We start from the raw sequence: 23,216 nt of genomic DNA on the forward strand, positions 1-23,216 counted from the left end.
GTGAATTAACCCTTTAACTTAAAACATCAAAAAGCGACAAGCTTGTGTCTATTTGGTATTATTTCTAGTGTACGTTTACAGATGCGGACCCCACATGTTCAAACGCACCATTTTATGTTTATCCTAATGGCATGAACATAACACAAATCTATGATTTACTGTAAACGATAACATTATATGCAACATTTTTGTAATACTTCATTTTAGAGTGTTAAATCATTTATTAACATAACATCTGTGTAATTTGAAATGGCTCCACAAAATAATTAAAGTACACATAGATCAATACAGTAACATGAGCATGAGCGTGACCTATTTATGCAATTTTTAACTTATTAGGAGTAATATAACAGCATGACACTAATAAGTGCAAATCCATAGGCGTTCATGCATTATGCAGATTGCATTATTGCATATGATAATAACAAGTTTGTTTTTGGCCTCCACACAATGTTTGATTTCACCAGCAACCCCTGGAGAAAGATGAGGGTGCATTAACACATCCAAACACCACTGATTAGGTGAAGACCTTGCCATAGGATCTTATGCTGGCCATAAAAAGCACAAGGTCTACATATTTCATCTGAAACTTTTGTATTCTTGTCTGTCTGATAAACATGGATTCAGTATAAAACAGATTTCTGTGGTTTATTGGAAGCAAGCTGTGCATCATAAAAGCATCAAAACGTGATCTAAATAATGTAGCGTGAACTCGTTTTCAGAGTTTAAAATCGTACTTTTTTTTTTAGTTTGCTACTGAAAACATTTTCCTGGAATTCATTAACTAATGTAGACATCATCAACTCATTAAGAAGAAAAAAGAAACAAACAAGCAGATGGATACTAATTTTAAACCCAGCTTTGGTCTTATTGACTCTAACAATTCAGACAATGAACAGCGCTCAGGGCGTTTGCCTCATAGTAAAATAATCACAGTCTAATTGAGTCGCTTATCTTTAGAACGATTACAAGCAGAACCAAACAAAGTGACTGTTTAGAGATGACTCGGTCCCTCTCTGTACGTCTCTCAGTCCATCCCTTTTAAGAAAACCCTCTCTGTAATTGTGTTTCAACAGAGCTACGGCTAATGCATTATTAATACTTTCTCATTCCACATTCTACGAATACTTTCTCTCTGTCTTTTCATTTTAGACATTCAGTATGTTTAAACAGAACTCGGTCCGAGGAGTTCTAGAGTGTTAACTTTTATTAATTAACCTTTGACAGGCTCCGCAAAGGAGTTCAGAATACTTGGCTGTAGGGAAATGCCGAAGTTAGCAGCCAAAACGCACACGTTGACGAACGCCACAATTATAATAATTAAAACAGTGGAGCTTCGCAGCATATGTGAGCATGTATGATGAGAGAAATAAAAAGAGGAGAAAAAAAAATAATCAACACGCAAAAAGAAAACAACAACAAAGCCTCTTGTGAGTTTCACTGCTAGTTTGCTTAATCAGATACAATATAATTTGTCTGGGGTTGTTTTTAAATAATTCCCTTTACAATATGCCCAGGCTGAGGCTGATTGAGGAAACTTTTCTCTATTGCTCTCTCTCTCAGAGAGCAAAAAAAAAAAAAAAACCTAGTGAGCTTAAAAAGCAGCTCTAATGAGAAGGGGAAGAGGCAATGGAGGGGCAAATCTGGATATGTACCTTCATCTTAGAATCAGGGGCTGTTTTAATTTGTAAGCAAAAGCAGCAAGCAACCAATGAGATTTTAATTGATACACATAAATAATTCCTTGTGTACACTGGCTCTTAAGTCGGATTTGCTGTTTATTTGACGATAGAAATGAGTCATTATCGGGGCTTCTGTTGATGCCAGAGATTTTATTTATTTATATTTTGCATGGTTGATATCCTCTGATCTGGTCCCTATTAATTATGTCAAAATCCACATTGAGAATTTAGACTCACGTTAAGCTTTGCTGTACTTTCATCCTCTGTGAGCAAAGCCACCCAGTGACAATAACAACACGTGAGCGCTACAACAGGGGCCCAGAGTTGTTCTTTATCACCCTAACAAAGACAAGGGAGGCTGTCTTTTCGGCTGCCAGCTTAAAAACTTTTTTCCCTTTAAGACGCAGGTTTGTTTTGGCACCGTATGAAACGATTTCAGCATTTGCACCTTCTTCAACAGGCCATGGTATCCTCCGCAATGCTTATCTCCGCAAAGCACCTCATCATCACAAACATGTTGAGTGATCTCTTTTTAGGTTGCTCTGTAAGTGACAAACTAGAGTGGAAAGCAAATTTGACAAGCATAACAAGTGTGACTTTGGGTGAATGTGATTCCGCAGCTTGATACAGATCCTGACAATAAACAGATAAAAAAAAAAAAAAAAAAAATAAATCTAGACAGGCTAAACCCATCAACATTTTTGTCACAGAGCGCTAACAGGATAAGAGAGTGTTTGTCGAATTGCGAGACGGCGGTGCCTCTTACTTGAAAGCTGCTGAAACTCCGGGTTGTCTGGACCGGTGTTCTCTGTCAAGTCCCTCAAGAAATGCTTGTACCTAAAAAAGCAACAAATAAACAAAACACGGCACAGGCTTATTGCAACGTTTCTATAAATACACCCTTAAAGCGCAAGAGAAAACCGATCTCGGTGTGTCAGGGTAAGGAGGTCGGACAAGCGCTGTCATCGTAAGACGACGTTACTCGCATTAAGGCGCATTTAGGAAAAAAGCTTTTCTTTTTGAGAAGGAATAAAGAGCCATTCAGTCAACAAAATTACACTAATGTGCCGTATTTCTGCTTCCTCAGACACTGCGGCGGAACTGATTTTGTGCTATTTTAGCGGCACAAGAGGGTGAGGAAAGGATATGAAGGAGGGTGCAAAAATAGAGACTGAAAAGCCGAAAAATGAGAATGCATTTCCATCCGTCCAGTTCACACAAACAAGTGCACGGGGTCAAACTTCACATTCACCTCTGTTCAGAGAAAAAAAAAAAAAAAAATTAAATATTGATTATTGTGCGATCGTCCGCTGATGACACAAAAAGGCTATAAATGGCTGGGGAAAAATCAAGGGCCCCATTAAGGAAATGACCCCTATCGCAAGGTGAGGGACAAATTGAGAAGGGAGAAAATTTGGTGGTAATTCATTTGGCTGTTTCAGGGATGGAGATAAAGATAGAGCGAGTCTTAATGCTAGAGATTACAGTTCACTTAAGAAGAACTCCAGCGACTAGAGACATCAAAGGCCTCTTTCAAATGAGAAGGCTCTCAGAAAAAGTTCGACTCTGTGGTATCGTCACAATTGGGAATACGATTCTCTACAGTTTTCTGTACTTTGATTGCAGTGGAACTTGAAAAGTTTTGGAGGGAGAGCATTAGCATTACACAGGTGTATGCAGGCAATTAATGTAGCAATCAAATATGCATTAAGGCAAATACCATGAAACTTAATATCATACGCAGTTCATTAACTGTAATGAGAATGGCTTCTTATTTAATGCTAGAAGCTTGATCAACTGTATTCAAATAAAAATATAGCCAAAAAAGAAAATAGAGACTATAAAAGTCAATGTTCATGACCCAATTTACATCTGTAATGTGATATTAAAATTAAATGAAAACTAAATTAAATTCTGGCTAATACACATAAGCCATATTAAAATACTATATATTAAAATAAATAAATAAATACAAATAAAACAAGAAATTATTATTATTATTATTATAATATATGATATTATATATTATTATTATTAATAATAATAATTAGTACATTATATTATATCATAATATAATAATTATAAAAATATAAAAATAGAGCTTTAAATGAATTAAATTTGGGCATCACATGGTTATGTACCATGATTGTTGGATATTATTTCTGATACTTTTACATTTAACAGGCTATTTATCATTCAAATTATGATTAATAAAATTATCAGTGTTTTTAAAGATTCACTTTAAGTGAGCATTAGATAATTAGGTAATCTAATCTAAATGTAAAAATAGTAAAAAATGAGCACGCATGATTAAATATCTAATATTGACTGATATACATCTGGACGATTATATTGATATAATATTATATTATATATTATAATATAATATAATATATAAATATAAAATGCATACATATATGTATATATAAAAAATTAAATGTTATATTATGTTTTATAATATAATATAATATAATATAATATAATATAATATAATATAATATAATATAATATAATATAATATAATATAATATAATATAATATAATATGCACCCCTGTATTCAACAAGGATAAAAAATAAAAAAAAAAGAGAAAAAAGAAAAAAAGAAAAGGAAAAGTACTATACTAAAGAACTATATTCTCTCTTCCCTATTCTCTCTAGGGAATTGATTGTAACATGAAAAATGGGTTACTGGATCATCCAATGGCCCATGTGACCTAAGTGATGATGTCATTAAAAAAATGCCAAGACTTTCAATTTTGATACAATATTACTTCAACCAAAAAACTGTTCACAACAAGACTGATTTTAACTTCAAAAATACATTTCAGTGCTCACAAAACATTCTCAACATTTCTGGCACCAAATTCCTCTTCACGTCCACCATTTTAGATGTTGTCAGATAAACTGGGGCATCTTTAGTCTGTCTTAAACGTCCTCTCAACTCCACCGTGGCATCTTTCTTTGGTGACTCAGCCTGCCGATCCCCGCGGGCTGAAAAGTTAAGCTCGAATATTCCCGTTCCCCGAGAGCCATGCTAAGCGGCGGAGCAGGGGCCTTTCTAATTGGAGGAGTGTGAAGTGAAGATCGTAGCAGCCGTAGTCTCTTTTTCCCTGCGGCCATGTTGAAATTATGTAAACAGTGGTGGCAGCCGCCAAGACGCCCATGTCACCCATCACCCGTGACAACCACAGAGGGGGGTAGAGGAGCACATCCTTTAAACTCCACTTCTGACGAGAGATTTTAAGAGGGCTGAGAGTACAAGGCTAAAGAGAGAGGAAGAAACGTCTGATATGGGGGTCTTCTGGCTCCTCCTTTTCGGCCCTCCCTTCCTCTCAAGAGTTGAGAGGTGATTTGAACAGTTTCAGGCAAAACAGTCATTTTGAGTACATGATGTGCATTTATTCACAGCAGGGCTTGTGGGATATCCTGCAAAGCTTCTCATATTAAAAGTTGAAGCTGAAAAATCCCAGCATGTGCATGCTCATTTATTCAACTATTATATATGATAATTTCCTGTATGCAAGCATTAAATGTCCTCATTTGATTACATTTTAGATCCCTGTTCTTATGAAATATATTAAAGATTTAAAGGACTAATATTTAACAAAATCCTTTGCAAGGAATGCCTGATAAACTCAAAGAATGCATGCTTGAATTTGTAGGTATCGTTTATGTTAAAATACAAATGAAATCATAAAAAAAAAAAAAAAAAAAATTGTATATATATATATATATATATATATATATATATATATATAAAAAAATTTTTTTTTTTTTTTTAATGATTTAATTTGTATTTTAACATAAACGATACCTACAAATTCAAGCATGCATTCTTTGAGTTTATCAGGCATTCCTTGCAAAGGATTTTGTTATATATATATAAAATGGGCCACTGACTCTACATAATCAATTACATAATAGGGATGCAATATAATATTATTATCCAATAATTATATTCTGGTTGATACCAACAAGCCAAACATGATTATTATTACTATAATAAATTTATAATTATTTTTTAAATTATGGCCAATAACTGAAACATGGCTGGTATTAAAAAGCTATACTACTTTGTCGACATAAATTAAAATAAATTCAATTAATTTGTCCACAAAAAAAAAAAAAAAAAGCTAATAATATTGTCTGATAATGCACCATTATTACTTGGGATTCTGGTTAAAAGTTGCATATAAAAAAAAAAAATAAAAAAAAAAACAGAAAGTGATAATGCACAGTCCATCACTGCTAAGATGTCAAATGCTCCGTTACCATCTAAAAAGTACTTCTGCCAAATGGGTGCTCCTTAATCTATTCGTTCAGGGGGGTACGACGACCTTGGACTTCATTGACAGCTGCCATTGATTTCTGTCTGTGAGTATCTCGCTCTCCGTTCTCCCTGCTCCTTCTATCATGTCAAGACCCAAACGCAGCGGTTAAAGCAGACATATGGGTGCCAGGGCAGTGAAATGCTCACAGCTATTACACGAGTGAAAAAAATTCTTGTATGACGAGATTACAGGTTGAACCACAGCACAGAGGGTTGTGCATATGCACACATACCAGCAGTTTTGAATCCATGCTGCAGTATGCATCTCTCGACTTTATATGTTAAAAAGACAACAAAAAAAAAACAAAAAAAAAAGGTTTAATACTTGGGTTTAGAAAAATCTAGTACTGATGACACATTATTAAAAAATAAAATAAAAGCAAAACAAAATAAAATGTTAGTATCTGCAGAACTTCAGGAAACAAAACAAAACAAAACAAAACAAAACAAAAAACAAAATGTTAGTATCTGCAAAACTTTAGGAATTAAAAAAACAAAACAAAAAACAAAATAAAATGTTAGTATCCACAAAACTTCAGGAAATAAAACAAAACAAAACCAAAATAAAACAAAAAGTAAAATGTCAGTATCCGAAAAACTTCAGGAAATAAAAAAAAACAAAAAAGCAAAATGTTAGTATCTACAAAACTTAAGTAAATAAAAAAAAACTAAATAAAATGTTAGTATCCGTAAAACTTAAGGAAATACAAAAAAAAAAAAAAAAAAAAAAAAAATCAGGAAATGGAATATCTGTAAAACTTCAGAAAAAAAAAAGAAAAAAAAAAAAAACTTTGCTCCATATTTAGTTAGCCTACAAACAGCCTAAACGAAACCTAACTAAACAGGCTTTCTGAACACTGGGAAAACTAGAGCAGTAGCATATTACTCATTAGCAATGAAAGGGAAGAGGAAACCAAACAAGCCCCAATTAAGCTTCCTTCTATTAAAAGGCACTTAAAAAGAGAAATAATCTCACTTCTTTTTCTTCTTGTCTCATCTTGTAGTAACAAATACATTACAGGCATTATCAGCCACGAATGCCCTTATTAGGGGCGTGGGGGGGCAAGAAATCTAATTAAAGCGGCAGAGTAACAAAAAAGGGAACAGCCTAATGAGCATTATTAAAGCACATTCCAAATAATGTAAACGGAACTCGCTCGTTTAGCTGCCCTGTCCCAGTCATTAGCGCGCAAAGCAAAGAGAAGATAACGAGACAATAACGTAATCTGAACCGTATTTATAACAGTTCAGATATTCTAATGAAGAGGCGCGCTAGAAAGCATCGCTGGCCTAGTTACCGGCGCGGACGCCTTGCCTCGCTAATTCCTTTGTAATATGCAGATGAAACAAGAATCGCGTTTTCATTCCCTTCCTCCAGCCCCCCTGCTGCAGCAGCAGATATGTCGGGTCAGCTCGTAGTTACGCGCATATGTCAGTGCAGGAGAAGAGAGGGAGGAAATATCTGTCTAATTATTTGTCTTTAAATACGTGCATTAAGGATTCATATTCCTAATTAAGAGACAACAGCCACTGTCAGGCTCCTGCACGGGTTATTGAACACGGCGGTGGCTGTTGCATAATTATTGCTCTTTAATAGCTGCAGACGTATGAACACATCAGCTCTGAAGAACCCAAGATGTCGCCAACTTCAGCAATTAAATTATAACACAAATGATAACAAAATGCATATTGTTTTCACAGTATACTGGGAACATATAGAGAATATGCTCTCTTTTTTCTTTTTTTTGAGATGGGACACAAATAACGTGTTTTTGATTGCATGGAGTTAAAGGGACAGTTCATGCAAAAATTAATAATTTATTCAACCTCATGTGAAACCTGTATAACTTACTTTCTTCTATTTTAAATATGAAAATCTAATGAAACTCATTGGGTTCCAGAACAATATTTGATTTGAACAATTGGACCTATCTTCATACAGGTTGGGAACAACATGAGGGTGAACAAATAATGATAGGATTTTCATTTCTTCATGAACCATCCCTTTAAAGACCTCTATCAATCATAATACTGATAGATATAATCTCCAAAGAAGTCAACTTAGCAAGCAAATGTAATAATTTTCAGTATATTTAAACTGCTAATTGGACTCCAATTGGCTAATTGGATATTTAAAAATTTCCCTCTGAACTGATATGCACTCTCGAAAACTTGCTAAGCATACAAACAACAATCTTAATGAACAAAATAACAAGTCTAGATGTATATAACGGCACAGCTGACAAGCACTTTAAGAAGAGTTTTACAAGTTTTTCGCCGCACTTTGACTGTTCCCAAGTGCCTGAACCTAATTAACAAAAGGCAAGACATAAAGTAGATTGTCTGATAGGCTCCAAGAATTTCAATAAGTCTTCTCTGCTTGAGAGTAGAGCATTTTTGTAGGCAATCACTACCTGAGGTCAACATATCAAGGACGACGAGATGAGGGTAATGTTATATTTAGGGGATCAATACCAGTTCTTAGAGTAAATATATTAAATAAAAAGTGCTTTTAAAAGGCTGAAGAATCCTGTAGTGCTCGTCCTAGTCCTTCAAGTCTCAGGCTGAATCGAAACAAGTGAGCTTTAGCATTACTCATTTGAACAGATCAAAAGAAGAGAGGAGGTGAGTTTGCCTGAGGTCTTGTCTTAAGACTAAACCATAGATATGGAGGATGTGGCCTCTCAACTTCCATGTAAAAGCGACGTATCAACAGCAAAGAAACCATGATTAGGAGGACAGCACTATAAAGCTGTTTTTAAATGAGTTCAATCAACACCTTTGCAAACAAACACAAACGGCGAGAAAACCTCCTGAACTCCTCGTTATTTTGTGTTTGAAGCACCGTCTGAATTGAACCCATCTGCTGTGTAAGCACCGGCCTATATAACAGCCCTGACACTATCGGCTACATAATGGCTCAGCTCCATTAACACAAGTCCTCCTCCGCTTTTTGAGGCTCTCTGCATGTAAAAGAGACGCGGCCATGACCTTCTGACCTGCTCAAAGCGACGAATTCCACCACAAAATGAAGGCTTAACCTCTTATATTGCACTTCGCTACATCGATGTTGAGGACGTTCAAATCCATTATAAAGCTGTACAAGTGTGTTATAAAAAACACACCCATATTACTATAGGTTTTAAACTACATAGAACTAATGCTAAACACAGTCAATATCATCTAATACGATGGATAGAATGACAGATAAATATATAGAACAATGATGGACAGACAAACAGAATGATAGATAGAATGGTGGACAGACAGAAAGATCAATAAACAGAAAGCTAAATAGACAGACAGACCGATAGATAGCATGCTAAATAGACAGACTGATAGACAGAACAATGGACAGGCAGATAAAGAGATAAAAAGACAGACAGACCAATAGATAGAACGATGGACAGACAGACAGAAAGACAGACAGATAGACAGAACGCTAAAAAGACAGACAGACAGACCGATAGATAGAACGATGGACAGAGACAGACAGACAGATAGACAGAACAACGTACAGACAGACAGAACGCTAAAAAGACAGACAGACTGATAGATAGAACGATGGACAGACAGACAGATAGACAGAATGCTAAAAAGACAGACCAATATATAGAACGCTAAAAAGACAGACTGATAGACAAAACGCTAAAAAGACAGATAGACCGATATACAGAACGCTAAAACAGAATGCTAAAAAGACAGACAGAAAGACTGATAGATAGATAGAACGATGGACAGATAGACAGATAGAACCTAAAAAGACAAAAAGACAGATAGACAGAACACTAAAAAGACAGACAGACAGATCGATAGATAGAACGATGGACAGACAGACAGACAGACTGATAGACAGAACCCTAAAAAGACAAACAGACAGACAGATTGATAGACAGAACGATGGACAGACAGACAGACAGAGACGGAATGCTAAAAAGACAGACAGAAAGACTGATAGATAGAATGATGGACAGACAGATAGACAGAAAGATAAAATGACAGACCGATACATAGAACGCTAAAAAGACAGACTGATAGACAAAACGCTAAAAAGACAGACAGACTGATATACAGAACGCTAAAAAGACAAACAGACAGACCGATAGATAGAACGATGGACAGACAGACAGAGAGACAGACTGATAGACAGAACCCTAAAAAGACAAACAGACAGACAGATCGATAGATAGAACAATGGACAGACAGACAGAACCTAAAAAGACAAACAGACAGATAGACAGAACACTAAAAAGACAAACAGACAGACCGATAGATAGAACGATGGACAGACAGACAGACAGACAGACTGATAGACAGACAGACTGATAGACAGAGAGACTGATAGACAGACAGACAGACTGATAGACAGAACCCTAAAAAGACAAACAGACAGACAGATTGATAGATAGAACGATGGACAGACAGACAGACAGATAGACTGATAGACAGAACGATAAAAAGACAGACCAATATATAGAACGCTAAAAAGACAGACTGATAGACAAAACGCTAAAAAGTCAGATAGACCGATATACAGAACGCTAAAACAGAATGCTAAAAAGACAGACAGAAAGACTGATAGATAGATAGAACGATGGACAGATAGACAGATAGAACCTAAAAAGACAAACAGACAGATAGACAGAACACTAAAAAGACAGACAGACAGATCGATAGATAGAACGATGGACAGACAGACAGACAGACTGATAGACAGAACCCTAAAAAGACAAACAGACAGACAGATTGATAGACAGAACGATGGACAGACAGACAGACAGAGACGGAATGCTAAAAAGACAGACAGAAAGACTGATAGATAGAATGATGGACAGACAGATAGACAGAAAGATAAAATGACAGACCGATACATAGAACGCTAAAAAGACAGACTGATAGACAAAACGCTAAAAAGACAGACAGACTGATATACAGAACGCTAAAAAGACAAACAGACAGACCGATAGATAGAACGATGGACAGACAGACAGAGAGACAGACTGATAGACAGAACCCTAAAAAGACAAACAGACAGACAGATCGATAGATAGAACAATGGACAGACAGACAGAACCTAAAAAGACAAACAGACAGATAGACAGAACACTAAAAAGACAAACAGACAGACCGATAGATAGAACGATGGACAGACAGACAGAGAGACAGACTGATAGACAGAACCCTAAAAAGACAAACAGACAGACAGATCGATAGATAGAACAATGGACAGACAGACAGAACCTAAAAAGACAAACAGACAGATAGACAGAACACTAAAAAGACAAACAGACAGACCGATAGATAGAACGATGGACAGACAGACAGACAGACAGACTGATAGACAGACAGACTGATAGACAGAGAGACTGATAGACAGAGAGACAGACTGATAGACAGAACCCTAAAAAGACAAACAGACAGACAGATTGATAGATAGAACGATGGACAGACAGACAGACAGATAGACTGATAGACAGAACGATAAAAAGACAGACCAATATATAGAACGCTAAAAAGACAGACTGATAGACAAAACGCTAAAAAGTCAGATAGACCGATATACAGAACGCTAAAACAGAATGCTAAAAAGACAGACAGAAAGACTGATAGATAGATAGAACGATGGACAGATAGACAGATAGAACCTAAAAAGACAAAAAGACAGATAGACAGAACACTAAAAAGACAGACAGACAGATCGATAGATAGAACGATGGACAGACAGACAGACAGACTGATAGACAGAACCCTAAAAAGACAAACAGACAGACAGATTGATAGATAGAACAATGGACAGACAGACAGACAGAGACGGAATGCTAAAAAGACAGACAGAAAGACTGATAGATAGAATGATGGACAGACAGAAAGATAAAATGACAGACCGATACATAGAACGCTAAAAAGACAGACTGATAGACAAAACGCTAAAAAGACAGACAGACCGATATACAGAACGCTAAAAAGACAAACAGACAGACCGATAGATAGAATGATGGACAGACAGACAGAGAGACAGATAGAACCTAAAAAGACAAACAGACAGATAGAACACTAAAAAGACAAACAGACAGATAGAACACTAAAAAGACAAACAGACAGATAGAACACTAAAAAGACAAACAGACAGACCGATAGATAGAATGATGGACAGACAGACAGACAGACAGATAGAACCTAAAAAGACAAACAGACAGATAGACAGAACACTAAAAAGACAAACAGACAGATAGAACACTAAAAAGACAAACAGACAGACTGATAGATAGAATGATGGACAGACAGACAGATAGAACCTAAAAAGACAAACAGACAGATAGACAGAACACTAAAAAGACAAACAGACAGATAGACAGAACACTAAAAAGACAAACAGACAGATAGAACACTAAAAAGACAAACAGACAGACCGATAGATAGAATGATGGACAGACAGACAGATAGAACCTAAAAAGACAAACAGACAGATAGACAGAACACTAAAAAGACAAACAGACAGATAGACAGAACACTAAAAAGACAAAGACAGATAGAACACTAAAAAGACAAACAGACAGACCGATAGATAGAATGATGGACAGACAGACAGACAGACAGACAGATAGAACCTAAAAAGACAAACAGACAGATCGATAGATAGAATGATGGACAGACAGACAGACAGACAGACAGATAGAACCTAAAAAGACAAACAGACAGATAGACAGAACACTAAAAAGACAAACAGACAGACTGATAGATAGAACGATGGACAGACAGACAGAGAGACTGATAGACAGAACCCTAAAAAGACAAACAGACAGACCGATAGATAGATAGAACGATGGACAGACAGACAGAACCTAAAAAGACAAACAGACAGATAGACAGAACCCTAAAAAGACAAACAGACAGACCGATAGATAGATAGAACAATGGACAGACAGACAGAACCTAAAAAGACAAACAGACTGATAGACAGAACCCTAAAAAGACAAACAGACAGACCGATAGATAGATAGAACGATGGACAGACAGACAGAACCTAAAAAGACAAACAGACAGATAGACAGAACACTAAAAAGACAAACAGACAGACCGATAGATAGATAGAACGATGGACAGACAGACAGAATGTTAAAAAGACAGACAGACCTATAAACAGACAAAACTCTAAATAGACAGACAGACTGACCAATAGATAGAACGATGGACAGACAAACTGTCGCCTCTGGCTTGCTTAGTTGGGGATCACTTAATAACTTAGCTGGATGATGACTTTTTTTTGCAGAACTGCTTTAAAGATGAAATGAACTAATTTAATCATTGATGATCTTTACAACGGAACTGAATCAACACTGAACTGACTTCAGCTAAACAACAGCCAAAATGCATCATTATCCTGTTATCACTGTAAAGCTGCTTTGAAACAATCTGTATTGTATAAAGCACTATATAAATAAAGACGGATGGACAGATGGATGAACAGATGAATGGACAGCTAAACAGATGGATAGACAGATAGGAAGATAAATACACATTTTTTACACATTATACTGTAAATAAAAATAAAATCACTTGTACCATTTAAAATAAAAGTTAATAATGCCCTCAACATGGAAATTATTATCTGTTTATTGACATATCAGCCAGAATTTGAATATCGGTACTCATTAACTATAACTTCATTTGTCTAACACTTGACAAATTGACCAAAACGTCAATCTGTGGTGAGGAAGACCACAGAGAGGGGAAGAAGAGTTGAGAAGAGGGACAGAGAGAGCAGCAGGGACACAACGTGAATCTCTCCTCAGCAGCTGCAGTGAATGGCGTTTAATAATAGGAATGATTTTATCCTCCCTCCCAACAGTCCTGCTCCATGTCTTAAGTAGCCACCATGATCCACACACAGCCAGCCTCGCCATCCATCATCCTCCAACCGAATAAGTGACAACAATTTCCTCCTGAGTCCCCGTTAGAGGCGGTACTCCTGATTATCTGCACTCTCCAAGAATGGAGCTCTTCTGCCGTGCCACTTAAGATCATCATACAATTATGCGCCCCCCGTGCGTCCTCACTTTCCAAGAGCGGAGAGGTAGAATCGATGGGGGGACAATGGGAAACACAGTGATCAGGGCCTGAGAGGATGAGATCAGATCAAGGGCGTCTTTGAACATGCTGATTGAGATGTCAGGCTCGGCAGTTCCGAGGGAAATTAGAGGATATCTCTGTGATAACTGGGTGGAGAAAATTCAGGGTGCGGCACATAGCTCAGAGGTGATATTTAGTACCGAGTGCTGCGGTTTGCTGCACGTCAAAAACAGATAGAAAATACTTTGCATCCTTTCTAAAGATTGGCATCTTGTGACCCTGTTCACACGTACATCGATTTTGGGAGATCTGATAACAAGTGGTCAACACAGGTATAAATGGAGTACAAAATTTTGTGATCCAATCATACAAATCACATAAAAACAAGCCAAAAATGCATGTGACAATGTCACATTGGCAGTAAAAACATCAATGCATCCTGGAGGACGGCCTGGTTTCCTGTCAATCATCTACTACGCTAAAAACAAGTGTTTGAATTCCAAAAAATTCAGAGTCCATTCAAAAGCTTGGGGTCGATAAGACTTTTTAATGTTTTTGAAAGAAGTCTCTTACACTCAACCAAGGCTGCATTTATTTGATCAAATATACATTAAAACAGTAATATTTTAAAATATTATTAGAATTTCAAATAACTGTTTTCTATTTTATATATTTATTCTCAAAAGAAGAGAATGATCTGCACTCCTTTTCTTATTTTTTTAATTTTACATTACACAACACAGGGGAAAAAAAAAAAAAGTAATTTATTTCTGATGGCAAAGATGAAGCCATTTCTCCAGTCTTCAGGGTCACCTGATCTTTCAGAAACAATTCCAATATGCTGATTTGGTGCACAAAATTAATAGTAATTTATTATTTGAATTGCTTCACATCTCAATCTTTTTTGTTTAATTTTTGTGCTTTATTAACATGCAGCAAAACCACACACTGACACTGATAGTAAGTGACGTGTAGTCATAAAAAAAAACAAACAAACAAAAAAAAACTTTCCTTGATAAAAAGTCAAAACTAAAGAGATTCATGCTAAAACCAGGAGTCTGTCTTCCGATCAAATCACCTAAAATGGATCAGAACAGAATTCTGCCATGTTGCATTTGATGAAACCACTGAATGAAACCCACGACAGGTGGGCGAAAGCAGAGGAATGTTCTTATAAAGAATAAATATAAAGACATAATTATTGTCATTGCAAAAATGACATTGTGTTTGTCTTCTTTCATGTTGGAAACTACATTTAATAAGTAGGAGTGACATAAAAGCCTAATTAAGATGGACTCGAGCAGCTTGATAAAGGAATGCCATGTAATTTCTGCTGGTTCTTAAGCATGTTCTAGTTCATTTCGCACCCTGTTACACTAATTAACGGCTGAGACCACGACCGCATGAAATTACAGCCAACAAATTCGGCGGCTTAACAAAAGGGATTTTGACAGTTCTTGGACAGTCTGAAGGCAGGTGTGAGCACGACATCAAACAATAATTACGTCTGTCATTGAGAGGCTTGGTATGCGGCGTGCACCGACTCCTCCAAAGCGACGAAATACGGATGGAGAATTCAAGCATGAAAACCATAACCCGGTGGTGACAGCTTTCTGTTATCGTGCCATCAAATGATTCCCAAAATCCTTCTTTAAAGAAAACCCACATAGCACGATCAACAAAATGTGAAGTTGTAGAGCGATTTGACAGCTGAGCAGAAGACTGTGAAGTAGACTGGCCTGTGTCAGAAAATACTGATGCAGAACCAAAACGCTTTACATTCCCATCAAGAACTGACTGCATTTCAATGTGTTGATGCTGTCGATCCCATAATCTCTTCACCAAAGCAGATGGTTTAAACTTTAAATACACAAAAAACATCCGCTGACCAATCCATCTCGTTTACTTGAAAATTCAATGGCTGAGCTACTTTGACATTTAATGAGATTAAAAGAAAACTTTGCACGTCAATTGCAATAAGTGGTTGAGGAGTTCATTAAATCAAAAATCGAACTCAAAACATCTTTAGGTGTGCTATTTCTGCACGACTACCATCACCAAATGGGTAAATATATATGCTGTAATAAGTAGAAATAAATTATTACGTTTTGCACAAACACAAACACGTAGTCCTACCCCAAAACTCCATGTCAGGCTTTTGAGAGGGCCACAGAAACACTGGTTACACTTTCTTGGGAAATCGGCCTACTTTAAACAAAGTTTAATAACATCTACAGAACAAAAACTTGATTGTCATTTTCAGCTAGGGATGCACCTATATAAAAATCCTGGCCCATAATGATAATCTGATAATTATTTTCATCTTATGACTGATAACCATTTCTATAAAAGATAAAATAAATGAATTAAAATCCATCATTTTAAGTGCAACAAATGAATTTAGCTCCTGCGTCAGCATCACACACATGCACATGTGCAGCTTTGGCCAATACTGAGCCGGCATTCGGACGTAAACACGGAAGCCTTCACTGTGCTTACTGCGGCACCTGCGTAAGGATAATGATAATGAAGAGAAGAGATTGTCGAATAAAAATTTGTTTTGTTTTTGCGCACACAAAAAGTATTCTCGTCGCTTCATAAAATTAAGGTTGAACCACTGCAGTCAAGGTCTCACGGGTGTGAAATGACATGAGGGTGAGTACTTAATGACAGAATTTTCATTTTTTCACTAACCCTTTAATTAATGCTTATATAACTTAATTATTGGCTGATAATGAAAAACAATCACTATTATCGGCCAATAACCGATAATGGCCGATTTAAAAATTCTATATTCTTTCGTTTAAAAAAAAAGAAAAAGAAAAAAAAAAAAAAAACAACTAAAAACCATCATTTTAAATGCAACAAGTAAATTTAAGCATCGCAATATTATCAAAATGGATATTTTAAAGGTGCAGTAGGTGATCTGGGAAATGCTAACGTTAGCCTGCTAGCATTGAAAGCATACAATCTCACCCTCCCTGCAAATCGCCGTCCAAAGCCACGCCTCCTCCAAAACACATGAAGGCACACACACAGACAGCTGCTTTCAGCAAAGCGTCACAAGAGACGGCATTAAACCACCTCATGTCTCAAAGCACATAACATTAAAATAATAATGAATGTAAACAACTTGTACCTGACTGCTGCAGATTCATTTCAGTGTTGATACTGTTGACATGGATATGCATAATTCCGAGTCTGACTGAACAGCTCCGGTTAGAAAGTCACGGGTTGCCATCTCTTAATTACGGTAGTTATGACGTGAACGCAGCATAAGCTCATTGTTTTGATTCGGTAGGAACTGTAAAAGTTGGCTGCTGTTTGTTTGCGGCACTCAGTGACTGAGGTCTGTCTGTATAAACTCTACGTAGCATAAAAACGCTCTGATGACGTATGATGTCTGCGCAAACGGTGCGCGAAAGTATGTAAAAAAGTATGTTGACAGGTAGGTAGAACAGATTATTTAATTCGGACCAAATATAATAATTGGATGAACATTTTATGGTCCTATGCCTTCCACAGACGATATATATTTATAAAAATACAGTTATACCATTTAATATAGTGATTGCTATCATGATATGAAAAATGAATGTTAGTGTTTTTACACAAATATTAAGTTTAAGTGAGCATTAGATGACAGCAAAAGTGATCTGAAGGTAAATATTGTGTATTAAATACACCATAAGATAGCAGGAAAAAAAAAACACACCAAAACACTAATATATATGGATATAAACACTGATAACCGTTAAAATTTCAATACTGTCACATGTGAACCTGACAACTTACTGCTGAATGCGCTGAAGAGGAAGCAGAAGCAAGTCCTCAAGTTTCTGCTGATTGAACTCGGGCCTCGACTCCTGGAGCTTTTTAAACCTTCTGAAGGGTTTGCTTTTTTTCACCTGAACCTGAGAAGGAAATGAACCATGAATCAAGATCTGCTTCCATGAAAACAACTTGATACAATGGTAGGACACATTTGATAATGCTAGCGATAACACTGTTTACCTCCCACCAACATTTTCACCCCCGTAGATTATGCATGTGGTTGATGTCTATTGAATTGTGTATTCAGTCTCGCTTGTGACTGAATCTCACTCATGCGCAACAAGACATCTCTGTTCTCTCTTATCACAAGCTGTCTTCTGAATAGAAGCAACCCTGGTTTCATTGTTAAATATACATTCACACATACCATGTCAGGCTAATGACAGACAGACTTTGAATTAGCATAGCAAAATATCACTTCTTTATGTAAAATCGTGCTTCCCTCTGAGAAAAGCATGGGTCGGTGCTATGTGTGTGTGCTTAGTAAATAAATAAACATATCAAGTACATAAAACAATCCATCATCTTCAAATGGCACACACCGTGAACAACACCTGCTCGGCTAGCATTTATGGCCGAAGCAGCTGGGGTCTCCCTCTGAGAAACACACTAACATTAAATCACTGCATGTTGGACATGCTGTGAGAGGAATTCTTTATTCAGGCCAGCCAAAAAAATCTTAGTACAAATCCTGTCATTTTAAATTGTGAGAGAGTTAAAATAATAGGCAAGACATCAAAACAACAAGCAAGTATAATTTTAATATTAAAGTGTGAATAGAAATAGAATTTTTATAAACAAAACACTGCAAATTAGAATCAATTGTTTTAAATATAACGTGAATTTAGGCATGACAACATAATTACAAATGTTGCATCAGTCAATACTGAGCTGGCGTTTTTTTTTTTTTTTCGTTTTTGCGCACAAAAAGTATTCTCATCGCTTCAAAACATTAAGGTTGAACCACTGCGATCCAGTGGACTGCTTTAACGATGTCTTTGCTACTTTTCTGGACCTTGAATGTGGTAATTTCATTGCTTTCTAGGGGAGATTAAAATAACCTCTCATCAGAAATATCTTAATTGGTGTTCCGAAGATGAACAAAGGTCTTACGGGTTTGGAACGACATGAAGGTGAGTACTTAATGACAGAAATTTAATTTTTGGGTGAACTAACCCTTTAAGTGAGAGTTAAATCATGACAAAAGGTAAAAAGTTTGGGGTCAGTCCGATTTTTTTTATTTTATTTTTTTTTAGTAATTTTTAATTAATACATTTATTTAGCAAGGAGACATTCAGTAGATCAAAAGTGACAGTTAGAATGCATTTAGTTATCTTTATAGTTAATGTTCTTGGTGTGAAAGGGCCTTTACCGACCCTAAACTTATAGTAACAACTCATATAGTATATCATGTATCTCTAAAATAAATAATCTTAAAAAGATCTCATTATTATATATTAATGCTGCCAAATCGATTAATCATGATTAATCGCATCTAACATAAAACTTTGTATGTATACACACACACATATATGTATTATGTATACACACACACATATATATGTATTTTATGTATTTTATATATATATATATATATATATATATATATATATATATATATATATATATATATATAAAAAAATATATATATATATGGAACCACTAAGATTTTTAATGTTTTTAAAAGAAGTTTTGTCTGCTCACCAAGGCTACATTTATTTAATTAAAAATACAGTAAAAAACAGTAATATTGTGAAATATTATTACAATTTAAAATAACTGTGTACTATTTAAATATATTTGACAAAGTAATTTATTCCTGTGATGCAAAGCTGAATTTTCAGCATCGTTACTCCAGTCTTCAGTGTCACATGATCCTTCAGAAATCATTCTAATATGCTGATTTGCTGCTCAATAAACATTTATGATTATTTTCAATGTTGAAAACAGTTGTGTACTTTTTTTTCAGGATTCCTTGATGAATAGAAAGTTCAAAAGAACAGCATTTATCTGAAATACAAAGCTTCTGTAGCATTATACACTATCGTTCAAAAGTTTGGGGTCAGTAAGAATTTTTATTTTTATTTTTTTGAAAAGAAATTAAAGAAATGAATAATTTTATTCAGCAAGGATGCATTAAATCAATCAAAAGTGGCAGTAAAGACATTTATGTTACAAAAGATTAGATTTCAGATAAACACTGTTCTTTTGAACTTTCTATTCATCAAATAATCCTGAAAAAAAATATTGTACACAAATATTTTGTACAATTGTACACATTAAATGTTTCTTGAGCAGCAGATCAGCATATTAGAATGATTCCTGAAGGATCATGTGACACTGAAGACTGGAGTAATGATGCTGAAAATTCAGCTTTGCCATCACAGGAATAAATTACTTTGTGAAATATATTCAAATAGAAAACAGTTATTTTAAATTGTAATAATATTTCACAATATTACTGTTTTTACTGTATTTTTAATTAAATATACAGCAGCACTATTATATATTTATTAATATTATTATGTCAAACTATCGGTCAAGGTTAAAAATGGAACTAAAAAGGGGATTAAAGGCTCCTTGTTTGAGAAACTTTGAGAAACCCTGGTCTAGACTGCCAGTTTCAAGAACGGTGGATCTTAAAAGGACAGACCAGCCATGTTTCAGTCATGTGACACAATGAACACTCAGGCCCATGTTCCAGCAATTACAGCCATGTAGGCCTGGCAGAGTAATCGATGCTAACTTAAACAGCTCAGTCTGCAATCAATGGGAATCGGTCAATTGGCCGCAGACGTATTCCTCCTCTTAATTAAGACATTAATATCTGTGAGGCTCCAAGCTTCCCCCAGCTAAATAAAAGCAGCGTGTGGCTAGACGAGGCTTGGAGGAGCTTTGCTGCAAGGCTAACATCACTCGAAACGACCTTTCTGAGAACATACATTTGGTATCAGACGCAATTACTGGCATAGTAAGAAAAAAAATGCCCCTCGGTTCACCGCAAGCACACAGAATACAGAAGTTAGCACTAGCCTGGCGTGCCGATGATTCTTTAACCGCTAACTGATTTGGTCTAACAAGGAATCAGTCATCCATACACTTGGGTACAGGTGCCTTGCCGAGGGAGGAGCTAATTAGCAAAGAGAGAGATTCCCCATCGCACTTTTTTCCGGTCGACTGATGGAGGCTGCCCACTTAAGTCAGGCGTAATGAGATGGTAGTGTTGGACCTAATGGTACCGCTGGGCTTTGCCTGGGAGAGATCTGTTTGCACAGAGTGTCATCCTAAAGCCTTAATCAGGTAGGTGACTCCATTTTTTTTCACCGTTCCAAACGTCAATCATTTTGAATGGTGATCTTTTGAGTTACTGACCCGACATTGTGTCTTCTCTTTTTTTTTCCCCCCACAAGGTTGAGCCGAACAATATGGCACAGCGAGAAAAGGTGCCAAAGATGAGCAGTTGTACAAGACTTAATAGGTTTGGACTAATTAGAAGTGGAGCATGACATTCTGTCAATCCTATGCATTAACATAGATCTATAATGAATACATATTCATGATTTCATATTGATAGACATAGCCACCAGCTTTTAGTGTAAGGAGATGACCTCTATCCAGGTAAAAGAACACATTCATTCAGGAAAAGCCAATACCAACGACCTTTCGATTTAGTAATTTTCATAGCAGGTGGAAAAATGATTAGACTACCTTCAAAGAGCAATGCAGAATCAAAAGAAGAGGAACATGACATAATCAGTGAAACTTAATATTCAGTGTATAACTAATCTATGGCTATGTTCACAAAGGCATTACTCAAGGCCATACAACACAACGAGTCACACTTGTAAGTGCAGTCAATGCCAAATGGGAGTCAGGTCTAACATAAAAACATTGAATTTCAACTTACCATGAGGACTTTTTTAGCTGTCTGGATGTTGTCAACGTAAGTATTATACAACTGCAGGTGAGTGCAGAACTCCTCAAACCCAATGCCAAACCTCCCCAGTTCTAGATGAGCGAGCAGGGTCCTGTTTAAACCAAAAAAGAAGCGAAAATATGATTTGCCTTAGATGGCGTAATTTAATAAGACTTCATTTAATTTTTCATACCTCAAATGTTCTGTAAATTAATATATTTCTATAAAATCTCTTATGCTCACAGGACCACATTTATTTGATCACATATACAGTAAAAACAGTAATATTGAAATATTATTACAATGTCAAAGAAATGTTTTCTAAAAATTTAAGTTGCTCCTGTGATGGCAAAGCTGAATTTTCAGCATCATTGCTCCAGTCTTCAGTGTCACATCATCCTTCAGAAATCATTCTAATATGCTGATTTGGTGCTCAAGAAACATTTTTTATTATTATCAATGTTGAAAACTGGATTCTTTGATTAACAGAAAAAAAACATAATTTAGTTGAACACTATAAATGTATTTACTGTCTCTTTGTTTTATGCATCCATTGAATAATAGTATTAATTTTTAAATAAATTAATCTACAAATACATATAAAAGCATACTTTAACAGAATGGAAAAATTGTATCACATTAACAACTAAGTCCTATATCCAATTTCTGGAAACGTGTAGTTCAGGTGCTAAAAAACATCACAAAGTTGCAGTTTGACCTTATGTTGTTAAATGATGATTCTTCTTATAAGTTTACATTAGTTCAGAGAAGATTGTTAACGTCTGGCTTCACTGCTGCTAAAAAAAACAATTTTACAGCAATGGTTTATACCTGACATGGACCTTAAAAGATTCTGGCTGCTTTCTTTTCATAATATTGTTTGTTAAGAATGCCGCACTGCAAGGATTAATGGGGCTAGAATACATACTGTTACCTATTGGAGTAAAACAGCCCAAGCCTTAAAAGAATTGTTTTAAACTGAAGAAAAAAAAAAAAAAAAAAATCAATTAAGTCCTGTTAAGTCAAAAAATAAACAACAACATTACCCTACCCTGCAGTCTTGCCATCGCACTCCAAACGCAATGATAACCCTGATACTGTTTTGGAAATCAAGGCACTTCTTGTCACAAATAATGAGGGGGGTTAGTTCAGAGGTAGACGTATTTGCGAAAGGAAGTGTTTTTAGTCAGATTTGTGTGGTGTCATCCGAGGGCCCCTCCCTGTGGGTGACATACTTATTTGAGACAAGGGTGCTGGGGCTAGCGCCCAAGGGCAAGCGTGCGGTGCTTTGTAGCGGGAACGCACCCATTGCAAAACCAGGAACAAAACAAGGCGTTCAAGAGGAATGGAAGAGTTGGTGCTCTGGCTGTCAGGCACATTAGG

The 23,216-nt window shown here is 36.0% G+C and overlaps 1 protein-coding gene across 2 annotated transcripts in view; it reads right to left on the reverse strand.

The window, feature by feature from the left end:
• The window catches only part of arhgef39 (Rho guanine nucleotide exchange factor (GEF) 39), a 49,571-nt gene that overhangs the window by 12,539 nt on the left and 13,816 nt on the right, over nucleotides 1–23,216 (reverse strand). For both annotated transcript variants that reach the window (XM_048154847.1, XM_048154848.1), the window contains 3 exons: nucleotides 21,825–21,945; nucleotides 17,879–17,997; nucleotides 2,449–2,519 (listed from right to left, as the gene is read on the reverse strand). In XM_048154847.1, coding sequence (XP_048010804.1) covers nucleotides 2,449–2,519; nucleotides 17,879–17,997; nucleotides 21,825–21,945 — 311 coding nt within the window. The remainder of the gene's footprint in view (nucleotides 1–2,448; nucleotides 2,520–17,878; nucleotides 17,998–21,824; nucleotides 21,946–23,216) is intronic.

Source organism: Megalobrama amblycephala, linkage group LG14 (assembly GCF_018812025.1).
Source record: "Megalobrama amblycephala isolate DHTTF-2021 linkage group LG14, ASM1881202v1, whole genome shotgun sequence".
NCBI lineage: Eukaryota > Metazoa > Chordata > Actinopteri > Cypriniformes > Xenocyprididae > Megalobrama > Megalobrama amblycephala.